General features: G+C 48.4%; 1 protein-coding gene across 1 annotated transcript in view; it reads left to right on the plus strand.

Annotated features, from left to right (window-relative positions):
• The window catches only part of CROCC2 (ciliary rootlet coiled-coil, rootletin family member 2), a 1,620,686-nt gene that overhangs the window by 993,903 nt on the left and 602,616 nt on the right, over positions 1 to 24,167 (plus strand). The window contains exon 24 of the mRNA XM_086944022.1: positions 11,468 to 11,706. Within this exon, the coding sequence (XP_086800148.1) occupies positions 11,468 to 11,706 (239 nt within the window). The remainder of the gene's footprint in view (positions 1 to 11,467; positions 11,707 to 24,167) is intronic.

The raw sequence follows: 24,167 nt of genomic DNA on the forward strand, positions 1-24,167 counted from the left end.
GCCCTTGTGGTTGACTCTATGGCTGCATTATGTGGTCTGTAGAATGTAAAAAAGGCTCCAACACAGGTTTGTAATTAATTTGAGGTGAAATTATTTCTTGACGGATTTATAATGTACAAAGCAATGGTTTTCTAATAATGAATGCATTTGAATATAATTATTGTTGCCATTAGTTTTCATTGTAACACACTGGTGAATTTATAATATGTAGTAATTGATATTATTGAGGTGACACCTTGACAAAGCCAGTAGGTCTGCCTTCTTTAAAACGATACCTCCTTATATTGTGCATTGGTATGTGGTATTAGTGGCGGTGAGGGGTATTGTGAGAATGGGGTTCAGGGCCCACAGGGTTTTATGTATGACAAGGCTGTCACCAAAGGTATTTCCATCTATCAGATATATATATTTGCAATTAAATGTGCAGTATTTAGTTGTGTGTGTGTGTAATGAAAGTACTTTGTACTTTTCCTTTTTTTTTTTAATCACTGGCTTGACAATATTTTATTGACTGTTGTTTTTGTGTGCCAGGAAATTGGGATTGTTTTTGTTCAGAGACCATAACAAAGCTACACCCTAGAGATATTTGTACACTACTGGTTTGTCTTCTGTATATGGGAAAAGGATACTTTGGGCATTGGACTGGCTGGAGGAGCAGGGACCTGCTGATGGTATTGGACCCTCCATCTCTTGTCCTTGTTTGCCTGCCTGTGTTATTGGCGGGACTTTCGGGGTGGCTGGTTAGGTCACTGAAGCCCTGGCAGGGATGTTGCATTATGTGTTTCTCAGGTAATTGTGTTTTTTTCAGGTGCTAATCACATTCCATCATTTTTATCACTCGCCTATATTATATTGTGAAGTCTTTGAAATATGATGATGGTGTTATGTCACTGGCGCCTTGGAGATGGGGTGGGGGTGTAAAAGTGTTGACATTATGGGCCTGCCCCTGCTAGAGATATAAATAGGAACGTTATCTACCTGCATGCTACCATGGTCAGGTATGTTTAGAGTCGAGAATTCTGTCTGGAATTGTTCTACCACTACTTAATGTATCTGTTTTCAATAATGTTTAGTTCTTATATGCGGCGGGAATGTATAGTGCTTTTCAATGCCTTTCAATCCTTTACCTGTCATGCCTTCCAATTCTGTGATTTGTTATTAAATGGTTAGGTGCTGGTTGACCACGCTTCTAGAATCTGACTCTTGCTTTTTGCTACTCCAAAGAGTTGGTGCGACCCGGGTGTATTGCCGGAGGAGGGGGCTTGTGTTTTTTCTATCACTAGTGGGTTTTGGTGAGTTGCAGTTTGTGAGTATACTATGGTTTTCCTCGTCTGCTAGGATATTCTGCCTCTCGATACGTCGGGAGAGTGTTCGCTATTTGATAATGTCTTGTTACCTACCAGTAATCTTCATTACCCTGATTAGGGTCCTCCTCGTCCCAGTCCTTACAAAGTGAGGCAGTCCTGCCTCAAGCCAGCCTGTCAAAACGCTACAAAACCAAAAGTCAAAGGTTATATAAACCCCTCCCACCCACCGTTATGCCTATTATCAGCAAGTCCCAGACACAAACACAGCAGGAGGGAGGGAGGGAAGAGGACTGGGACAAGGAGGACCCTAATCGGGGTAATGGAGATTACCGGTAAGTAACAAGACATTATACCCTCGTGGGTCTTCCTCGTCCTTACAAAGTAAGGACCTCACAAGCATAGAACCAGAAAGAAAAAACGCAGGACACCAGGGATCCATGCAAAAAGAACAAACCTGTTAATCAAAAAAATGATCAACGAACAGCAGCGTTCAGAACGCTAACAGCAAAACTGTCAACAGATACATGTAAAACATCAGGTTGATAATGCCTAACAGATGTGTGATGGGACTGCCAAGTGGTCGCACTACAAATCTCCTGGACAGAGACCCCCTCCGCCTCAGCCCAGGAAGCGGACACAGGACAATTCGAACAACCCTGCTCCTGAGACGAAGGAGGCAGACCCACAGACTTATAGGACTGGCAGACCGCCAAACGCACCCATCGACTGATCGTAGAAGTGGAAACCCTCTACCCCATAGCCACACCCCCACAGGAGACAAATAGGGCAGGAGAAAGCCGAAACCACAGCAGATGCTGGACATAAATCTGAAGAGCCCCTCGAACAGCCAAAGAAGAAGGAACAAGGGAAATCCCCTATGTAGACAAATCATGAACTATCTCCTCCTGCTGCAAAAGGAACCAGAAAGAAACCTCAGGCAGAAATCTGGATCAAGCTGTAAAACAACCCTATCTTGCAGGAACTGCAAATAATGAAAAGAAAACAAGCAAAGCACCCAACCGACGAGCGGAGGTGATAGATAGAAAAAAAACACCTTAGCGGACAACCACAACAAGTCATCCTCCAAAAATGGCTCAAATGGGGACAACTGCAGACCCCGCAAAACAGTAGGCAAAACCCAGAAGACACGATCACAGGAGAGACCGTATGACGAAGCCTAAAGCGCCCAAGAAGCCGACTCACCAAAGGAGCAACTACCTCCAAAGAGGCCCCGGGACCCCGACAAGCCTGAACAGCAAGCCCAACAACCAGACAAAGGGAAAGGGGAAAGGTCCATCAAAAACCCATCAAGGAGAAAGACAAGAATAGAAGCCGGATCTCAAACACAGATCCAGACCACAAGAAGCGCACCAGGAGACAAATGAGCCCCAACATGCACCACATTTCTGAAGCATTGAAGGCCGACGCGACAACTGAATGCCACAGGCCACCATAGAAGAAACAGGCCAAAGACACCAACGACAGCCGCCCAAGAGCCAGGCTGTCGGAAGCAAGCGACAAAGACAGGGCAAAGACAGGTGCGGACACAGAAGCAGAGCTGGAGTCAAGTGAAGCTGGTCAAACCAGCCCTCCGCCAGCAGCAGCGGAAACCAAAGGCAGCAAGGGCAAAATGGAGCAACAAACAGCACAGACACCTTCACCCCGAATCCGCTGCAGCACCCTTGGGAGGAGAGAAATAGGAGGGAAGGCAAACAGAAAGCCCAAAGGCCAAGGAAACGAGAGAGAAACCCCCAACCCTGAGGACAGACCCCCACGGAACAAAACCGGTGGGGAAGACCGTCGTGAGGGGAAGCAAAAAGACCGATCCAAAGAGTCTCGATCTGAAGACAAACGTCCCGGAACAGAGGAACAGACAGACGGCACAAAACAGAGGACAGGAAGAAACGGCCCAAGCCGCCCTAATGAAAACTCAGACGTCCCTGAACACAAACAGCCATCAATGCCAACAGATGAGAGTTCACCCAGCCACAAATTACAGAAGTCAGCAGGTACAGAGACGCGCACCTGGACCCCCCATGAAGGCGCAAGTAACAACAAGCCACAAGAAAGCTGCTACGAACCAACAGATTTGTCGGCCACCAAGGACCCCAATGCGTCCCCCCCCCCAAGGACAGGCATCCGAGGCCAACACGAGGACAGAAGGAAGTAGAAAATGCACCCCCTACACCAGGTCGGGAGAGCAAAGCCACCAGGCCAAAGAAAAAACCAGAACAGGGGAGAAAGGATCCAGAGCCACGCAACCTGCATGGGAAAGGTCCCAACAAGTCAACAGAAGAATCACCAAGGACCGAAGGCGCAGGCGAGCCCAAGGAACCACAGCCGGGGTAGCAGCCACCATTCCCCGGACCTGCAACCAACCCCGGGGCAGAAGGGTGACCAAGCAGGACCCGCAGAAGAGCCAATAGGGTAGAGAACCAAGCCGAAGTGAGAAAACAGCCCCCTGCAAAGTGCCGAACAGGCCTCCGATAAACCAAAGTCCCTGAACAGGAACCAGATGAGAAAGGCCAGATCCAACATGAACCCCAGAACCTACAACAAGGCCATCTACGCCACCATCGCCATAAGAGCCTCAAGGAGGGTGAAAGCAGAAACCAGACAAAAGCAACATAGGGGAACCCAGGGAAACCCAGAGAAACCCAGACTCAGCAAAACCCCTATAGTAGGAGCCAACACTGGAAAAACCCAGGGAGCAGTAGATAGGCCAAAAAGGCAATACCGGAAACTGGCAATGGTACCCATCCACCCCAAACAGCAGGAACCGCTAACCCGCCGGAAGGACGGGATCGGGAAAACGGGAGCCTTCCAAATCCAGGGAAGCTAAAAATCGCCCGCCAGGATGAGGGGAACGACGGACTGTAAGGGGATCATTCAAAAATGACCCAGCCGCACCAAGCTGTACAAAGCCCGGGGACTCAGAATCGAGCGGAAGTAATCAACGGGTGCCAGGACCAGGAACAGAGAGGAACAGAATCCCAGGTCCTGCACCGCCACCAGAAACAGCACAACAGTGCCCTGTGACAAAAACAGGGCAACGCCAGAGAACATGGCAGATTGCATCACTGGGCCTATGGAAAAAGGGGTAATCTCAAAAACAGTCCAAAATGGGGAAGGCCCCAGAACGGAATCCGGTAACCAAGATCGATGACCGACAGGCCTAACCAGTCGGAAACAGACCTGACCAACGAACCAGGAACAATGGAGCTGAGCCCCCAAAATAGCAACAGCGCCAACAATCAAGACAGGAACCCACAACCAGTGAAACACCAGGACTGGAAAGCATAACCTCTCGAGGAAGAGACCGCAACCATTACCACCAGAGCATGGTGACTCCACTAGTGCATAACACTAATTGACAAACAACCAAGGGCAGCAGCAGGCGCTGCAGAGGCCGGGAACCAAATGGAACGCAGCCCCCCCCAACCACGGGCCCAACCACAAAAGGGCCGAGAAAAAGACAGAGGGCCTCATTTCTGGAAAATGACGCATCGCTGCGTGAAAACAGCGATGCATCACTTTTCATAGCACCCTCCTTGTGACACCAATCATGCGTCATATTTACAGTATGACGCATCATGTCGCAAGTAGTTACAGATACGTCAGTATTTCTGACATATCTGTAGGCGCAAAAATGACACATTGCTGGAGTGTGTCACAAAAGTTACACAACTTCAGCAATGGGTCATTACACATGGGCAAGTCCCATGTGAAATGTTCCTGCGCCAGTCTTACACCTGCCATGAGACAGGCATAAGTTATTGACGCATATGCGTCCTAGAAGTGACGCAGTGAAATCTTATAGATTTCACTCCATCACTTCTACAACCCTTTCTTGCGTTGGAATGCTTCCCCTACATACATTTGACCTAGTGCAGGTATAATGTGGCGCAGGGGTTTACAAAGTGACTCATCTACCTAGATGCATCACTTTGTAAATATGGTTCAACAAGGCTTGTTTTTTATGCAGCTGGTGCGTCACAAACAGTGATCCACCGGCGGAGCAAAAGTGATGCATAGGCTCATAAATAAGCCCCAGAGTACCCAGAAACACCGGATCATGGAAAAAAGACAAGTTTCTCCGTATAAACCGTCTCTGTAGTAAGCCAAAAAAGCCCAGGAGCCACAATAGGCAGGCAAAGGACCAAGGTGTCTGAGCAGTGTCAAGGCACCAAAGTGCAGTCCAGAGAGACCCCTACCAGCCACTGCTGCCCCAGTAACCGAGGAGAGGACCCACAGGGCAACAAAAGTACAGCAGACAGAAACCAAGTCAATACCTCCATCTGCGCCAAGACTGGAGTGAGATCCCCCTGACCCGAAAGACAGTCAAACAGGTACCCAAACCTACAGAAAGGACCTGCGAATCATAGGCTGAAGAAGTGCTAGCACGCACCTTCATAAGAGAAGTTGCAGAAGAACACTCAAGAGCGTACTCCACCTCCTGCACAACTGGGTCAGCCCAGGAAGCCGCCTCCGAAGACAAAGAGGAAGAAGTCAAGGAGAACAAAACAGAATAAACCCCAGGAACTAGAGGGAGCTGGGAGACAAAGTTCTCCAAGCAACACTGCCACCCCAGAAAGCGTGGAATCCCCTGCATGAAGACAGCAAACCAAATCACAGCCAGAATATCTGTGAGGACATCATGAAAAGGCAGGAAATCAACCACTGAGGACGATACAGGGACTAAAACCATCATCAGACAAGGACCGGGGGTCAAATCCCAGGATTGCACAAACAGGGATCAACATGTCTTAAAAACCTTGCCTCTGATGCACATCCACTCAGGGGAATTGTCCACAGCTTCATAAATATCCCCAGCCCAGGCACGCAGAGGCCCAAGCAGAGCAACCATCATCTCCTTGTGTTTGCATTGTTCTCACTAAGTTGGCAGGGTATGCCCAGACGTAGGTCCCTTGCTCACTTTGCCACTGGATTCAAGCTAGCCTGGCTGATGAAGGGTGTTACCCAGAAACCGGGCCCAGGATACTTGTTTCCATTTCAGGGAAGACCTGGCTTGGCAGTTCGGGCTGGACTGCTCCAATGAGGCACTGGGTCAAGACTGATTTCCATATAGTTGGGTCTGAACTGAGGTGGCGAAGTGAGCTAAAGAATAATGATGGATTCAACCCAGATCTGTGACTGGGGGTGAGTGTCTGAAAAGTTTCAGCGCTCCATCCGTCATCTTTTTGTGTTTGCTTTGTTCTCCCTAAGTTGGCAGGGTATGCCCAGATGTTGGTCCATTGCTCACTTTGCCACTGGATTCAATCTAGCCTGGCTGATGAAGGGTGTTACCCAGAAACCAGGCCCAGGATACTTCTTTCCGTTTCAAGGAAGACCTGGCTTGGCAGTTCGGGCTGAACTGTTTCAATGAGGCACAGGGTCAAGACTGATTTGCATATAGCTGGGTCTGAACTGAGGTGGCGAAGTGAACTAAAGAATAATGATGGATTCAACCCAGATCTGTGACTGGGGGTGAGTGTCTAAAAAGTTTCAGGGCTCCGTCCATCATCTCCTTGTGTTGCTTCAAGCAGAGCAGCCTGCACAGCAGAATGAAACAAATCCTGCAAACAGACCAGGAAAGGTGCAAAAGGACATTACGCTGCATGGATAAAGATGTTGCAGGCACTTGAGAGGAATACTCAAACCCATGGCCACAAGTAGGAAGAGCAAACCATACAGGAAGCCCAAAACACAGCAGGAAGTGCCCAGCCACTCCACATTAACACTGTCACCAAGCACTCAAGACCCGAATACGAGACTTGGACAGCCCTGCCGCCACAGCCACAGAACAAACAACCATGGCCGTGGAGCCGGATGCTGCTAGAAGACCCCAGAACCGGGACGACCCGTCGCCAGAACGCAAGAAAAAACTCCCCGCCCCAGCCAAGCACATGCACGCGTTCTGGCCAAGTAGCAGGAATGCAGCCGACCGGAACACCGGTGTGGCTGCGTAGAAACACAAAAAACAATGTCAGAATAAACAGTAAAATTTAAGACCATAACATTTTCGTTTTTTAAAAACTCACGGCACCGCAACATATCCTGCACAACCGGAAACAGCAACAGGAGACACGGAGCCCCAGCGTTCCGACCCCCGTCAGAGCAAGAAACAAGCATTTACAATGCAACGGTTTCGCCTTTGCAAAAGTTAGAGCTATTGGCATTGTAAAGGACAACATTTATTTATGTATTGGTTTTGAAAACAGAAAAATAAATGGCATTGTCATTTACAATGCCAATAGCTTAATCTCTTGCAAATGCCACACACCCATAGAGAGCCCCCCCACACACAGCCCCACCCACACACACAGAGCCCCCCCACACACCCACACAGAGCCACCCACACAGAGCCCCCCCACACACCCACACAGAGCCCCCCACACCCACACAGAGCCCCCCCCAAACCCACACAGAGCCCCCCACCCACACCCACAAAGATGCCCCACCCACACACACGCCTCAACGGGGTACAGCCAGAAAGGTAGACCCCCTGGGAATCTCAGGGCAACCATTCAAGCACACAAAGAATACTTGCTTCAGAACGCCGCTCTGTGATTGTCTCACAGCGGGCGCTTGTTAGCAGCATGCGTCGCCCAGCGGGCATCTCGCTGGCGCAGTAATGTTTGTTTTTTAGTCCAATTATTCCGTTTTTTAACCCCCCGTTCCCATTTTAAAGTGACAGGTGATGTGCCTAAATATGGACAGTGAAATTTTAGTCCTATGATCAGTTTATAAATTGCGAACTAGAAAACACTTTTGCAGTTTTGTTTTTCCCATAGAAGTTTAAAAGCCTGTTTCACATTAGCGATTCTGATAGATAAATAAAAAAGACGAAGGAATTCAACTCGAGTCATGTGAATAGCTAGTTGTAGAAATCACATTGAAGCGCCCAGACACTTGATATATTTTCAGTGCTAAATATATTCGATGAATGCTCCGAGTATCGCAAAAAATTTCGAGATCTAAGCCCGGCGGGGTGACCAATCAAAGAGCTCGTAACATGGCTGAGCTGGGTCGGAGCCCCAGTTTTGTGGTGGTTTATAAAACTAAAGGGGCATGCGAAGTTTGCAACGAAAAAACAACTTAAAAGGCGGTATTGAAACAAAACAACCTTAAAGGCTGTAAGAGTGGTTTTCTTGGTCAGGGACGAGAACACGTTCACATCTGACAATTTATATCACAACGAATAAATAAGGCGGGGCTCGTGTTTGAACGAAACAATTTGTCACACATGGTTAGTCAAACATGAGCAGCAAAAACAACGAACAAACAGGAAACCGCTCATGAAAGAGCGGGGTTCAGACACCCCGAGCACGTTCGCGCCACAAGATACATAAAGTCGGAATGGCGTTGCCTGCAAACTGAACAATTAAACAACTTGCGAGGGGGCAAATAAGACATCTTATAAAGGTAAACAAAATGGCGTTGGGGAAATGTATCATTTGCCAGTATTACCTTCTAAAGTTACTGTGCCCCGTATAATGGTTCAGCATATGCAACATTTTGACAGGTATCCTTTTTTTAAGTTTAGGAAATAGAAGTTTATTAAAATGATATGCAGATAGGATACAAAGAGAAAAACACATCAACACAAAATATCCCTACAGATATGATATAGTGATCACTTTAAATATGTTCGTTTATAATCTAGTTTGAATTCGTTTTTAAGCTATTTTAGATTTCAAACTACTTTTAAAACTTATTTTGCAACTGAATTGGTTTATTAATTAGTGACCTCATCGCTGGCATAATTATACACTAACGGACCTCAGGGGTTAAGTGGCAGTTACTGTTTATTATGGTTCGTCATGGGAGAGACGGACGTTTACATATAACGTGTGGCATTAACGCTCTCCACTAACGATAAAGGCACCCGTCAATAAGTAGGGTTATTTTTAACATCGATTTATAGCGCTCCAGACCACGAAGTGGTTCTTTCGTATTCGAGGCACTATTAGCTCATAACGTCCCACTAGTGTCACAGAAAAGCACTTGCCATGCAGTAGACGCCATCAAATGTACTCTGGTATTAGTCATCCATGGGGGTTTGTCTGCTGGCCATGTAGTTGCTATGTGACACGAGGGCATTAACACGAAATAACGGACTGCTAGCCGTCAACATTTGGAGGCCTTAATGGAGTTATTTTTGTGTACATATCGCTGTTAAGCAATAAAGACCAGCTGGCATACCAGGCAAGAGAGGCCCCGAGAGACCCATGAACATGATAGATTAATAGGTTGTAGAGTACGCGGGTGGGTCATGAAAACCAAATAACGCGTCTACCCGGTGTCACTAAGATGCTCTATCGCTGGCAGGTTAATTTTAAAATAAGTGTCAATAACCATCTGCACGTGCGTTAACACAACGGCCAGCTCGTTTAGTTCAATTGAAGGGTACTTTTAAATGGCTTAAGGCGCAGAACAAAAGTTCGAACACTCATTTTTGACAGCTAAACACCAAATTTAATCCTTGCATTCAAAATTCTGCCCCCCTCAAAATGAGACCGGCTCCTTACCTGCCCTGCTTGGTAACTATCATCTCCGTCTGGTGCCAGTGAAACTTCAGCCAGAGGGGCCGGTTACAGAGGAAGACCTGAGCCCGCAGGCCCTGGCCGGAGCCTCCCAGGCCGCCTGCGCTGCCGCCCATCCCAGGGTAAGGGCTGTGGAGCGCCGCCGGGTCCTGCCCATACTGGTAGCCGGGACTGAACTGCCCCCGGGCGGGGCAGACGGAGGGCGAGATGGCAGCGGGGGGCAGCATACTGCCAAACGGGTCCAAATCTACTTAATTGAGGGGGGGGGCGGGAAAGGCACGGACGAGGTGGGGGGGGGGGGGGTCTTCTCACCCTCAAAGACGACACTCCGGGACTAGGAGGCTCGTTGCTCTCACTAGGCGGCTGCAGCTTCGGAGGCGGCCTGGAAGATACAGTGGCCGCCATGTCTGTTGTTGTTGGTGTAATGCTGCTGCTCACGAGACTCAGACCTCGAACCATTAACACAGGACCGCATTAGCAAGTGGGCGTATGCCTACGTGCAGCAGCAATATTGAGTGTGTAAGTGAATACAACCTGTATATAAATTTCCTCGGGTTTGGGCACTGCTACATTGGCTTAAGCTCCGATCTATCTTGCGTGCAAATCCAAGAACACACGACAAAACAACTTTCAGTATTTGCCATCCTGAAGTACCAATAAAAGGAAACAAAAGCCCAGTGAACCGCAATCAGGAGGAGGTGCGCGCGCACACATGAACAGCTTCCAACTCACCTTGTAGCGCAGCGCCTGGTGGATGTCCGCAGCCAGCTGCCCCTTCCACCATTGCCCCTCCAACTCCATGGCATGGGAGAGGCACAGCTCCGGGACACCCGTGCATCGCTCTGACCTGTGGTTTCAAGAAAGACAACGGAGAGTGAAAGGGGAGGGGGGGCGGGAACGGGCACACTGGGAGGGGGGGCGGGAACGGGCACACGGGGAGGGGGGCGGAACGGACACACGGACAGGGGGGGGCGGAGTGAAAACACATTTATAAACAAAATACTCCTTACCTGATTGCCTCGTGGGAACTCGAATCTTGCAGCCAACTCCAACAACAAACACTTGTAAAATGAAGAAAACAGGCCGACTCCAAAAAAAAAAATAACACACACCCACCGCCGCGATGACAAACAGAAGTGGGTGGAGAGGGAAAAAATCGCGGGAACGCCCCCGAATCTGGTCCGGCCTTGACGGACAGATCCGGCACCCAATGGCTAGCCTCCATTTATGGAGCTAGCCAATGGGAGCCGGGGGACGTTCCCGAAGTCCTTTTTGTAAACAATGGATTTCGCCTGCGCCGAAAAGCTGCGCAGAGCGCAGCCTTCGGCAGGCGAAACCCAAAAACACAGGAGGGTGGGTGGGAGGGGTTTATATGACCTTTGAATTTTGTAAGGACTGGGACGAGGAGGACCCATAAGGGGGTAATGTGTCTGACAGTTATATACTCTAACAGTGATATGAATACAAGAGTGTACTCCTTAAAAGATGTTTTGTGACAACCTGATGAGATGCTGATACCATTTCTAGAGTGTTTTTTAATCCTCACCTATTTACTCATGAGAAAAATGTCGGATATTTGTATCCTAAGATCATTGTCTGTGCTTTTCTGAACAGAAGGAAGATTTGAAGACCCAGCTGCGTCTGGCAGAGGATGCCCGTGACACGTTACGGAAAGACCTGATTGAGTCCCACCGCCTGCTCCGGGAAGCAGAAGAGGCCCGTGAGGCCCAGCGCAGAGAGTCACTGGAAATCCGCCGAGCACTGGGGGATGAGACGAGAGAGAAGGACGCCCTGCAGAGATCCAACACTGAGCTGAGAGCAAATATTAAGAGGACCGAAGGAGAGCGAATCAGGTGCGGCCTCAACTTTATTCAAGAAGTGACACGCTGGAGTGCACTGGTAGCAAGAGAGACTCAGACCAGTGGATTCTTTGGGGAAGGAGGGGCTCTAGTGCATATGGAGGAGGGGGGACACTAGGGTGAAGGTGTGCGGTGTAGAGGTGTGCAGAGGTGACCTCCATATGTACTTTGGACAAAAATAAGGAAATCAAGTGAGATAATAGCAGTACTACATTGGCAGGCCAGGTCTGCTCTACAGAATTTCAATTATTTTGGTGGTGAGGTCGTATTGTTTAATTTTACTTATCTGAGATCATGCACCTTCTATCTGTTTTGTTGCACAGTGCTGTACACGTAGTAATAGTGATCACTGCGATCTTTGGTGAAATCCCATTATCGTTTGTTCCAATAACAAAAAAGCACTGACAATGCTGACTAGTCAGATGAAGAAGTTAAAATGATTTTTCATTTGTTGATAGACTTAGGCACTCAATAATTCACCACACAATCACTCTGTCACAGCTCCATGCTGTCCAACCAATGGCATGCAATGAAATAACACATGCACCCTCTCTCTAACCCTGTGCCTCTGCCATGTCACACCTCCCGACAGAGTCGCCATTATCTCTATGGTTTTGACTCTGATCCTGTAGCAGAGCATGGGGTGCCTCAAGATGCTCATGATGATGATAGTCATGAGGATGGCATGCTGCCCCCTCACTATACTGGTGATGTCTTATACATACATTGGCTTACAGAATTGCAGTGAGCATGATACCTTTCATGAGACAGAGCTTGACTCCCCACTTGGGAAACCAACAGAAGAGAGTACCTTATTTGCAGTGGTGGTCCATAGGGAAGCTGAGGCACTAGAATTGCAGCTCCCCACAGATGAGACCAGAACAAATGTCATAATAGAAATGATGCAGCCTTAACCAGTGACTTCTGAGTCATTGCATCCTTTTAAAAATGCTCTCACTGATGGTTTCATGGCCACTTTGTGGAAGCCCTTTTCTTGCCCACCTGTGAATAGGCTGGTGGTCAGATTTCAGAGGTTGGTGCTTGGTGCCTCACATTTTCTCACCAAGCACCCTACCCAAAAAGTCCTACCTTACAGACCTCAACCTGTAAGGTGAACCCTAACTAATTTCCAATCATTCCTCCAGGACAGAGAATCCAAGATTGATGCTTTAGGCAAGCACATGTTTTCTTCAGTCAATAGGACTGAGATCTGTAAATGCTGTTAGTTTGCTGGGCCATTACAAACTGGTACTTTGGGACATGGCCAGTGAGATCTTACTTGCAGTCTTGCAACACCTTATAGCCTCTTTTATCCTGACATCCTGATGATTCATGATGTAGAGGATGGGGGGCAAATAGGTCATCCATGCATGTCTATGGATTGCTTAGGGACGGCAGTAGATACCAGTGATTGATGTAGACATACATGGATGCATTCCAGAGGATTCTCCGGCAGGGTACATGCCCCCTTAATGGATATGCCTTTTGATGGGTCCCTCATTTTCAGTGAGAAGGCAGACTATACGTTGGAGCGCTTTAAGGACAGCAGAGGTAAAGCACGCTCCTTGGGGTTATTGATCGACACAAACACTTTCTATATTAATATTGAAAGTTCAGAGGCTATTCCAGAGGGCTGACGTGTAGACAAACAGCCTTCTCAACCAATGATGCAGCTAAGACCGTAGTCCTTTCAAGGCCGTAAGCGTGGGTCTGGCAGGCAGTATGTAGGGCAGCAGGGACATCTGTAATCCAGTTCCTTTTCAACTGGTACAACGACAAACAAACCACTTTAGTTTGTCCTCAATTATGTAATCCCAAGCAGTGGGAGGCAGGATTCCACTTTCCTCCCCGGTTGGTGATCCATCACGTGACAGATGGGTTTAAAACATTTTCAATATAAACATGCCATGCCTTTTCTATCCACCTGCTCACTATTTTTCCCACACCAGAGTGAATTGCAGATGAGCACCTGTCTATTTTGTTACAGAAGGTGTGGTTGTTGCTCTCCAAGGGTGTACACGGGAGAGCACTGTGCTCAAAAGAGGAAGTGTTGTTACTCCTGGTATTTCTTTGTTCAGAGAAGGATGGGGCATCACGCCTATTCTGAATCTTCGACCTCGGAATGCTTCCCTGTGAAAGGTCAAATTCAAAATACCCATGCTGGTCCCAATCCTGTCTGCTTAGGCTCGGGCATTGGATGTGTCCTTGGACCTGCAGGACATGTGTTTTCATACACCTGCCCTACAGTCCCAGAGATGTTATCTGCTGTTAAAGGATGTATGTCGTTACAACGCATACTTTTACTCCGCATACCATTACAACGCGGTATTTACAACGCATACCGCTACAACGCATAGCGCTTTGGGGTGCTGGATAGTGGTAAGTATAATTTACTATTCTAACTCCAGTCCCCGTGGACCCTAGGGAAGGTGTTGGATAGTAAATTAAACTTACCTCTTATCCTAGAGCGCCCCCCAGCGCAATGCGTTGTAACGGTATGCGTTGTAATGCCTGCGTTGTAGTGGTAGTGCGGAGTAAAAAATGCGTTGTAACAGGTGCATACCGCTGTTAAATGTAGGACAGGAGCATTTTCAGTTTGCTGGGTGCCCCTCAGGTGCTCAGGGAAGTGATGGATGTGGTCTCTGCCCATCTTCGAAGGTTGGGGATACCAGTATTCCTGTGCCTCAACAACCGGCTTTTAAAGGCAAGCTTGCCACAGTTGGTCATGGACCACCTCCGGATGATTGTAGACCTCTTGACATATTTGAGTTCCCTGTCAACAAGTCAAAGTCCCATCAAGCCTCAAACGAGGTAGAGACTTTAACTAAGGGCCTTGGCAGCCAACACCTACCAAGACACCTACCTGCATCCAGCAGCGTACAGGGCCTACAGCACTGTGTCACTTGTACAATTCTGCCTCCATAGAAACAGGAACCAAGGGCGGCATTAGTGCATACAACCATCCCCCACCTCATCATGACTGGTGTTCTGGCGCTACAGCCATTCGTTATCAGGGGTGCACAGTCTATGCAAGCATCCAAATGGAGAGGCTGGGTGGAGCACCTTGAACTATATCTTGAGGCCACTGATGAACTGGTGGGGAGGAGAAGAGCGCTCTTTCTTCACCTGGGTGGCAAAGGAATTCACAAGATATGCAAGCAACTTAACGAGGCGACACCTAAGAAGTATAACACTCTGGTCACAACTTTCAATGGGCATTTCGAGCACACGGCTAACCAAGACTACGAACGGTGCATCTTCAAACAGACTGGCCAGGAGGCAGATGAGTCACTTGACAGCTTCCAGTAGGCTCAGTGAACTAGCCAGCACCTGTGGATTTGCTGAAGAACAGGAAGAAATTTGGGGACAGATCATCCAAGGGTGTGCTTCAACAGAGCTGAGAAACAACATCCTTGAAGGATCCAACAAGTTCCTGCAGGACATGCTCACAATGGGTCGCTCAAAAGGACTTTCGAAGGTGAGAACATCACATAGGGAGCCTGCACTGCATCGAACCGTAAAAACAGAACCTGTGAATGCGGTCAGACCGAAGAAGTCACCGGAGAAGCCTAAAAGGGCGCCGTTGGCCGCCTGAACATGTTTATTGCAAAAGGTACACCAACAGGCCAACAGACTGTCCTGATAGAGGAAAGAAGTGTACCGCATGCGGGAAATACAACCACTTTGCAAAGGTATGCCAGTCATCCAATACAAAGAAGGCCAAAGAGCCTGTACACACCGTCATAGAAGAAGAGATGGACACGAAAGACATGGATGATGACCCCACAGAGCATGTGCTACATTCTTCATTCACATTCAGCCACACCACAACCACCCGTCAACCACTGCATCAATGCTGCATTCAAGTAGGACCTGATCCAGTTACAGCGACTATTGACACTGACGCCTCCATCAGCATCATGGCGGCTGGCCTGTAAAATGCCTTACCATCCAAACCTCCACTGTCCCAGGCCAGGATTTGAGTCTTTGCATATGGACAGACAAGACTCCTACCATTGCTAGAACATTTCAAGACCCAAATTTCACACAGAAATGCACGGATTGACACCACTGTTTATGTTACAAAGCGTCGGCAGGGCATGCTCCTGAGCAGCAGCACAACCATGGCCCTAGAACTTAAGTTTGCGTTCAAAATACACACAGAACTAAGAACTAGCCAACATCCTAGATCAGTTCTTGAACTTATTTGAACGCACCAGGTGCATGAAAGACAAAGTTTTCCTGCTACGCATTGTTAAGTCCATTCAGCCAGTGGCAGTGCTCCACCATAGGATAGAGTTCCACTTCAGACCAAAAGTCAAAGCTGAGCTAGACAAGTTTGAGAAGGTGGGGATCATTGAAAGGGTCACTGGATCAACCCCATGGGTGTTCCCTATTGTCATGACTAAGACGCCAATGCAGCCTGAAGATGTCTGCACCTGCCTGGACATAAGGTTACCCAATGTAGCAATTCTCCGTGAACGCCATCTCACCCCCACAAGTGACAATCTGATCGAGGAGCTGAGTGACATGAGCTGGGTCTTCAAGATAGACCTCTAGTCTGGGTATCACTAGCTAGCCCTGCACCCAGAGTCGAGGTACATCACAACCTTCTCAACACATGTCAGGCTACGACAGTACAGCTGCCTAAACTTTGGCATCTCCAGTGCCCCTGAAGTTTTACAGAATGCTATATGAGAAATACTGCTAGCCTACCCAGAGTTCTCAATGTTAGCGATGACATCCTTATAGATGCCGTCATAATCCAAGAGCATCATGAACAGCTTAGAGGGATGCTGCTAAAATTCAAGAGTCTAGACTCACCCATCACCAAGACAAATGTGAATATTTGAAGCAAAAGATCAGTTTCTTTGGATGCACATTTTCTGCTGACTGGTTGACCCCTGATCCCAAAGAAGTGAGAGATTTTAAGGAAGCCCCACCACCATCCAGTATCTTGGACATTAGAACCTTCCTAGGCATTGTCGATTACTGTAGTCTCTTCATAGCAGATTTGACCAACTTGACGCAGCCCTTAAGGCAGTGATACTCAAAGTATGGCCCGGGGGCTGCTTGGGGCCCTCTTGACCTTCACATGCAGCTCCTCTGGTGAACAGCAGCATGAACTGCTATTTAGTTGCTGAACACTAATATTCTGAAAAAAAATGTTAAAGGAGCAAGCATTTTATTAACCTGCAAAGCGAGAGTTTTCAGGCAACAAAGTATGGGTTGTCAGCAGACACAATGCTAGCCTACTTTAACCCATCAAGATCCACCACCAAGACAGTGGACGCCAGTCCAACAGGACTAGGTGCTGTCATGGCGCAACAGCAGTCAGTCATGCGATGACTGGGCCCCAGTGGCCTATACCAGCAGATCCCTGACCCCGATGGTGCAAAGATACTCCCAAATTGAAAAGGAGGCGATAGCCATCCATTGGGCAGGCCATCATATTCACCTATTTTTAGGGACACCCCTTTGCTTAAAACATAGCCCACAAACCACTACTACCACTGTTTAAAGCCACCTCCTCCAAGCCACCACCTCACATGGAAAACTGGATGCTCCACCTCCAAGAATGTGACTGTCAAGTAGAGTACCGGCCCGGTGCAACCAACCCGACAGATTACCTCTCCAGACACATGAGAGGAGCAACACGAAGTTGCAGAAGTAGAGGATACCGAAGAGTATGTTAGGTATGTGGTGGAATGATCCGGAACTCTACTCCTGTCACTCAACAGGATCCACGTAGCAAACGGAGGGAGACAAATGTTTACAATTAGCTCTAGCAGCATTACAGACCGGAAAATGTGAGGCCCGCAAGGATCACTGGACACACCTGACACCAAACCAGTACTAGACTCACTCAACCAGGTGCGCTATGAGTTGGCAACCAACACCAAAGGATCCCTACTTAGAGGCCCACACAGAGGCATCCTCAGCAGCTTCACTACGCAGGTGGTGCAGTTGGCCTACGCCAGACATCAAGGTGTTGTTAACATAAAAAATTGCCTCTGAGGTAAAGTGTGGTTTCCGTTGATGGACAAAATGGTGGAAACCATGGTCCTCTCGTGTTGATGGTGCCAAGTGGCAGGGCAACCTGGTCCTTCGGCTCCCATAATTACAGAAGTCGGTTCACGACAGCCCTGGACATATGCTCGTTTTGATTTTGGGTGCCTCCTGGATAGACGGAACACTATGGTCTTGATAGATGATTATGCCAAATATCCGGAAGTGGAGATTGTAGCTTCCCAGTCAGCCAATGTGACTCTTCCGGAACTGGAAAAGATGATGGCAACCCACGGGCTGCTGAGGGAACTTTGCACCTATAATGGCCCACCATTTTAAAGGCAAACATTTGTGACATACCTGCAAGCACGGAACATCCTGCACAAGAGTGACTTCCCGGTGGCCACAGGATAAAGGCGAGGACAAGAGATTCAATCAAACATTCAATAAAGTAATATGAATTGCTCATGCTAATCAACAACATTACGAACTGGCCATATATTTCTTCTCAGGAGATTACCACCAATCCCCTCACTAATCAATGGGGCGGGCCCCAGTCCACACCCCCATGGGGAGGTTTTTGTAGATCAGGTACCCAATAATCCCCAATGGGCGCCTCCTCCCATTGACGACAGCTGCAGGGAGGGAAGGGAAGGACCATCAACGAGCGAGGAGGCGTCGGAGAGCCAAGGTGGCGGATATCCAGATCGGACAGTGTGTTTGTGAAGAACCAGTATCTGAGGAGCAAGTTCCGAATCCCAGTCGAGTAACATCTGTAGGTGGTAGTCCGACGACAGGGCAGCATGATCATGGTACGACGGGGAGGGGAAGACACCACCAGGAATTTTTCATTTTTCAAACTTGCCAAAGAGGACCTGACATGGAGATAAACAAAGAGGACACTAGGATATCGGAGGCCAGCGACTGTGAGGGTACCACTATTACAACATCTTACTAGACCCAGAGCCAAACCACAAGACACCCCCTTCCCCCCGGATGAACCCAGCAGCCCTCCCTCACTGCTCCCACCATCCCTTGGGTCATACAGTAACCAGACTTTTGGAATCCGGAGTAGTCAAACCAGATATGTTTTAATGGACAACCCAGTGCCCTCCGTTCAACTAAAAGATTGTGGATTTTAAAATGGGCGATCACAGTATCACTGAAGGAGATGCAAATGATTATCAGTATTCTGTTTGTGTTGATTGTAACATTTTATTATGGTTGATGAGGAATGTAGTGTTCCTCGTACTCTAGGACACATCACACAGGGCAGTACCATATGCATGGGTAGTGTAATATGGTTACCCACGCACTATATAAACCGGTGGTTTCACCAACGATGACGTGGAGCAGTTAGTAAAAGAGAGAAGCACGGAGACTAGAGGTCCCTGGCTGCCCTATGAAAACACTGACTGTGTCTGAGCATTTTTTCTGCAGGCAGCACACCATTGTGCAGCTGTCCTGAACCGGGGGCCGAGCCCAATGCACTGGCCAAGAAACAGCCTCCGTTAGGTCTGAGCGCCCATTGCACCAGAGCACAGGCTGTTACCACTGTGTTGGCAAGTAGAGTGTCTGTTTTGAACATTTACCAGGCTGTGACACAGTTGTCAGTGCATATGTTCAGGAAGCATTACTGCCTTGACCGCCAGGTCTGGCAGGAAGGACATTACACCCACTCAGTCTTGAAAGATGTTTTGGCATGAATTCACTGCACAGACCCTCCATATGAGAAGGTACTTCTTTAGTATCTATTTTAAGGTGAGGAATGAAAAGTTTTCTGGCTATCGTAACGAAGTTTCAATTCTATTGAGGATTCAGAGGCGAGGATTATGCCTTCTTTCTTCCCTTTATTTAAATAGCAGTCATTATTCAAACTTTAAAACAACTACAATCCTCATGAAACCTTGGGAATAAAGTAGAACTAATCATCCAATGGGAAACAGTCCCACGGTAGCCAATCAGGAGCCATAGTCCACAAAATAGTCCCTCTTCAGTGACCCTTCTCCCTCTTTTGTTGAGCGAAGTCAGCCGTTGGACTGCCTTCATGAGTCTTGTTTACTCGCATCTGTCCCTACAACAACAAAGGGTAACTTGTAACCACAGAAAGACATTTGTATACTTAAACCTGCGGAAGAACGTCAGGGTAAGCATTCACGAACAGTGCATGAGATCACATCAAATAAATCAACAGAATCTCAAATCCAGAAAAAGACTGCAGTACTTACTTTGTACGGGGAGGGCAAAATCTATGCAGCACTGCGCAGAGTGGGATAATCCTCATCTCTGAGTCCTTGATAGAAGTGAACCTTTCCGTTACAATAGCTAGGAAATTTGTCATTCTTTGTGAGGACTGGAGGCGGAGATTATGCTAGTTTAAAGCTTGCTCACCACGAGGTGAGCGATATCCAGCACTTATTTAAAATAAAACCTTTTGAAGGTAGAGTCTGAAGACCAGTCAACCACAGTGAAGATGTCCTCCAATCGGGTCCCCAAGCCAAATACTTTTGAAGCCATTGCACCACGTGCTGAATGCGTCCCAAAGATCAGGAGATCAGTGTGAGAAGTTGGCCTGATATATGATGCTCACTAGTTCTAGTGATCACCTTGTATCAGTCCAAACAACCCTTATGGTGATTGGTTGTAAGTCACCCTTATAGACCAGCTATCCTAATGGTAGCATGGACAAAGCAGTCTTAGGCTAAACTCTTTTGGCATGTGAAGCCAGCTGTTTTACCACATATAACCCCTTGAATACCAAATGAAAGGACACCACACAGGTAGTTATGAAAATAAACAAGATATTTATTAACTAACAAACACCTCTGAACTCTTTATGAGATCAGAGGGCTAAGCACATGACAAGACTCTTAAGAAAAATACGTTAAGTTGCACAAGTTACAATGTTGCCCTAGGGGCGCAACAAACCATATACTAAGTAAATGGTATAAGGAAGTCGATAAAAGGAATGGAGCTGTCCAGAGGCTGTAGGATCGCTGGGACTACACTACCCTGACTTTAGGTAAGTAATAGGAGGCCCACGGAACGCGGGTGCAGAGTGTGAACTCACACACGAGATGCGTAACAACATCTATGGACAGTACAGTTCAAGAAAAAGGTGAGTAAGGACAATCCTGACTAGTTAGGACTAAAACGACTGTGGAACTGGACACTAGGAGAGTCAATCTCCCCTTGAGCACCGAAATGCTCTTGTTTCCTCACCCACGGGCTGCGGGTGCATTTGTGCGAAGTCGTGTCGGGTTTCTACGTTGAAGTCTATGGAGCCTGAAAGAAAAGATGCTGCAGGCGACCAGGAGGAAGATGTCCGGTGTGATCCAAGGGTGGATCAGAGATGCTGAAGACCTGAAAGCAGAGGGGACAATGTTCAAAGTCACTAGCCAGTGACTGGAGTGGAACCAGGAGTGGAACCAGAGGCTGTCGTCGCGATCAGGTGAAGAGTGGACGCTTGACTCTGCAGCCTCGTGGACCAGGTGGTGTCTTCGACGACCAGGATGGAGGCACCAGCTGTCCCACGCAGGCTCTCGCTGTCGGCGGTGTCGGATCCGGATTTGGAGTCAACAGGCCTTGGCAAAGGCAACCCACGCTGTGAGTGGAAAAGACGTTGGTGCGGACCAGGAGGGTCTGGGATGCCTCTCTTTTGGAAGGAAACAAGGGCCGGTCTGGAGCAACCAGACCAGCGGTGTTGATGTCGTGGATCGTCATCTAGGAGGCCACTAGCCAGCCGGCAAGTGACCAGACAACGCGTCAAGCAGCAAACAGGCAGAGGGGCACCACGCAGATCTTGTGGATACTGGAGGGCTGGTCTTCGATGCAGGAGCTGCTCGGGGCTGGGGCTTCTCAGTCCCCAAAGCACTTTGTCACAGTTACCTCAGAAGTCATGCTGGAAGCGGAGTGCAGTTTCTCCAAGATGGCCGGTCCCACGTGTCTCGTCGCACCCACTGAACTGCAGATGTAGGTAGAGGTCGGAGAGGTCTGGGAATCCGGGTCTCGTCGGGCTCTGAAATCTGGATCCTCGAGGTAAGACGACAAAGTGAAGCCGCTGGACGCTGATGGTGCCTGCTTGTGCATGGTGGACACTCCTTGCCCACAAGGGAGATTTCTTCAGTCTTCTGTGTAAAGTAGAAGTCCAGAGTTTCTTCTTGTAGAATTTCAGTTCTGGATTAATCTGATTTGGAATGGGGCCAGCTCCTACCTTTATCCTGCTAAAGGGGGCTGTACTATCGCTAGGTCCCTCCTATGGGTGGGACCAGGAAGGGGGGAGGTTACACCCCCTATCCTTTGTCCGGTGTCGCGCCAGAGCTGGGGCTGGAGTGCCCCAGCAACTGGTTTGAACCGGTGTGTTCCCCAGGCATGTCTCATTCCTTTCAGCCCGGTCCTACCCAATACACAAAATCCTGTCTGGGGTAGTGCCAGCACCTCCCAAGGCAGGAAACCCTTTGTCCAAGCCTCCCTCGCTGGAAGGACTCCCAGCAGCAGGAGGTCAGACTTGTGTCTGTGGTGGCAGCATCCATTTTGTGATGCTGAGGCTCGAGTTAACTTTAACCGGGGTTCACAGTTAGGTACATGTCGTGTCCCTCTAGAAGGGTGGAATGCTACCCCAGTTGCCAGAATTGACGAGGGGTTAGTATTCCAATTCGTATGACACCTTACTCGACATGTTTTGATAATGCTATGCCAAAGTTAGCAATAACCGCGAGGTTATAATGCACTTAAGAGTATATGGTATAGCGTTATCATGGAAACAGCTAAAGGACTTGGTTCCGAAAGCTGTAGACAGGCTCAGCTTATGCCAGAGCACCATCTCACATAATTCCAAGCACTCTGCCTCCAGGATTGTTAAGGCCTGCCATAGGAGTGACTTATAGGAGTATATGTGTCCATTCTAGGTTTTGATATAGGTATACTATATCTACAGCAAAGGGTGATTACGCCACCTTGCCCCAGCTGATTGATCAGCCAGTTGTGTCAGATTTTGATGGCCAGCCAGGGGTGGCATAATACATGCTGCAGCCCCTGGTAGGCCCTGGGTGGACCTATGCCCTGGGTACCTAAGGTACACTGTACAGGGGCTGATAAGGTGACGCAGTATCTAATTAGATATGTACCTAAGGTACATGGAGTCCACTTTAACAGAGAGAGCAGGAAGCCTGGGGTCCTGAATAGCAGGATCCCAGGCCAACTAAATCGAAAACCAGCAAAACACTAGGCAAAACGTTGGGGGCAATCATAGTCAGATTTCCACCTTCCTACAATCAGTCCCTGCCTCCTTCATCACCCACCTGACCCATCTATTGATGGTCAGGGAGGAGGCCGCCTCAAACTGTTTAAGCAGGAAAAGTGAGGCGTTGGCACTCGCCCCGGGAACAAAACTCTTCGGTAAGTTCCTCATATGCTTTCAGGCATTGGACAACATATAATTTGGGTGAATCTGGAAACTCTGGGTAAGTTATGACTCTGGTATGGTACTTTGTCCTTCAGTGGTGTGTAAACGTCACCCCTTTGGGGTAGATGTTCCTGACCGTAATATCCAATACCCTTACGTCTGCAGAGCAGCATAGCTAGCTTAGCGGAAAGGTCCTTCCTTGAGAAAAACGGTTAGGTTGCCAGGAAAGAAATAAGTCAAGCACCTGGTTGACATCCAAAAGCGCCAAACAGAGGGGTTCTGGGGGAAGGGAGAGCCTGATCCCCCGTAAAAGGCAACACACGAGCAGGAGTTCCCCAACTGCCGCACTGTTGACCGGAGAGTGGCCAGCTGAGATAGCTGAACAAAAGGTATTCACCGATCTGTAGGCTAGACCACTCGAAGCTAAGTAAGCCAAAAAATTAAGGACGTGCATTACCCCTGCAGCCACAGGATCAAGACTCCGTCGCATACACCAACGGATCCATCTACCCCAGGTGGACTGGTATATCTTGACCGTGCTGTCGGACCAGGCCTTTGATATGAAGCCCTCAGCCTTGTCCAAAAGGCCCGAGACTGACCATCATCCCCTGTAATCTGCCTCGCCAAGAGGGTCAACGACCCTCCTGAATCAACGGATGTGGAAAGTTGTCGGGAATTAGAAGTAGAGTCGGAAACAGGGGGAGTGGGATTGAAGAATCCCAAAAAAGTTCCAGAAGAAATGGAAACTAAACTTGTGATCTCCAAATGGGAGAGATCAGACCCACTTCCGCCCTCTGCCTCCTGACCTGCGTGGAGGTCCTTGTGATCTTTGTGAAGGGAGGGAAGGCCAAGCCCATCTCCCGGCTCCAATCCTGGAGAAATGCATCAGGGGCCACTGCCAGGAGGTCCGGCCTCCAGCTGAAAAAACGGGGAAGGTGGAGGTCCAGTCTTGAGGCAAAAAAGTCCACCGGAAAAGGACCCCATTGCTTCTGAAGGGACGCAAAGACCTCTGATTGGAGTTTCTAAAGGTGGGAGTGTCAAT

The sequence above is a fragment of the Lissotriton vulgaris genome, chromosome 11, assembly GCF_964263255.1.
Source record: "Lissotriton vulgaris chromosome 11, aLisVul1.2, whole genome shotgun sequence".
NCBI lineage: Eukaryota > Metazoa > Chordata > Amphibia > Caudata > Salamandridae > Lissotriton > Lissotriton vulgaris.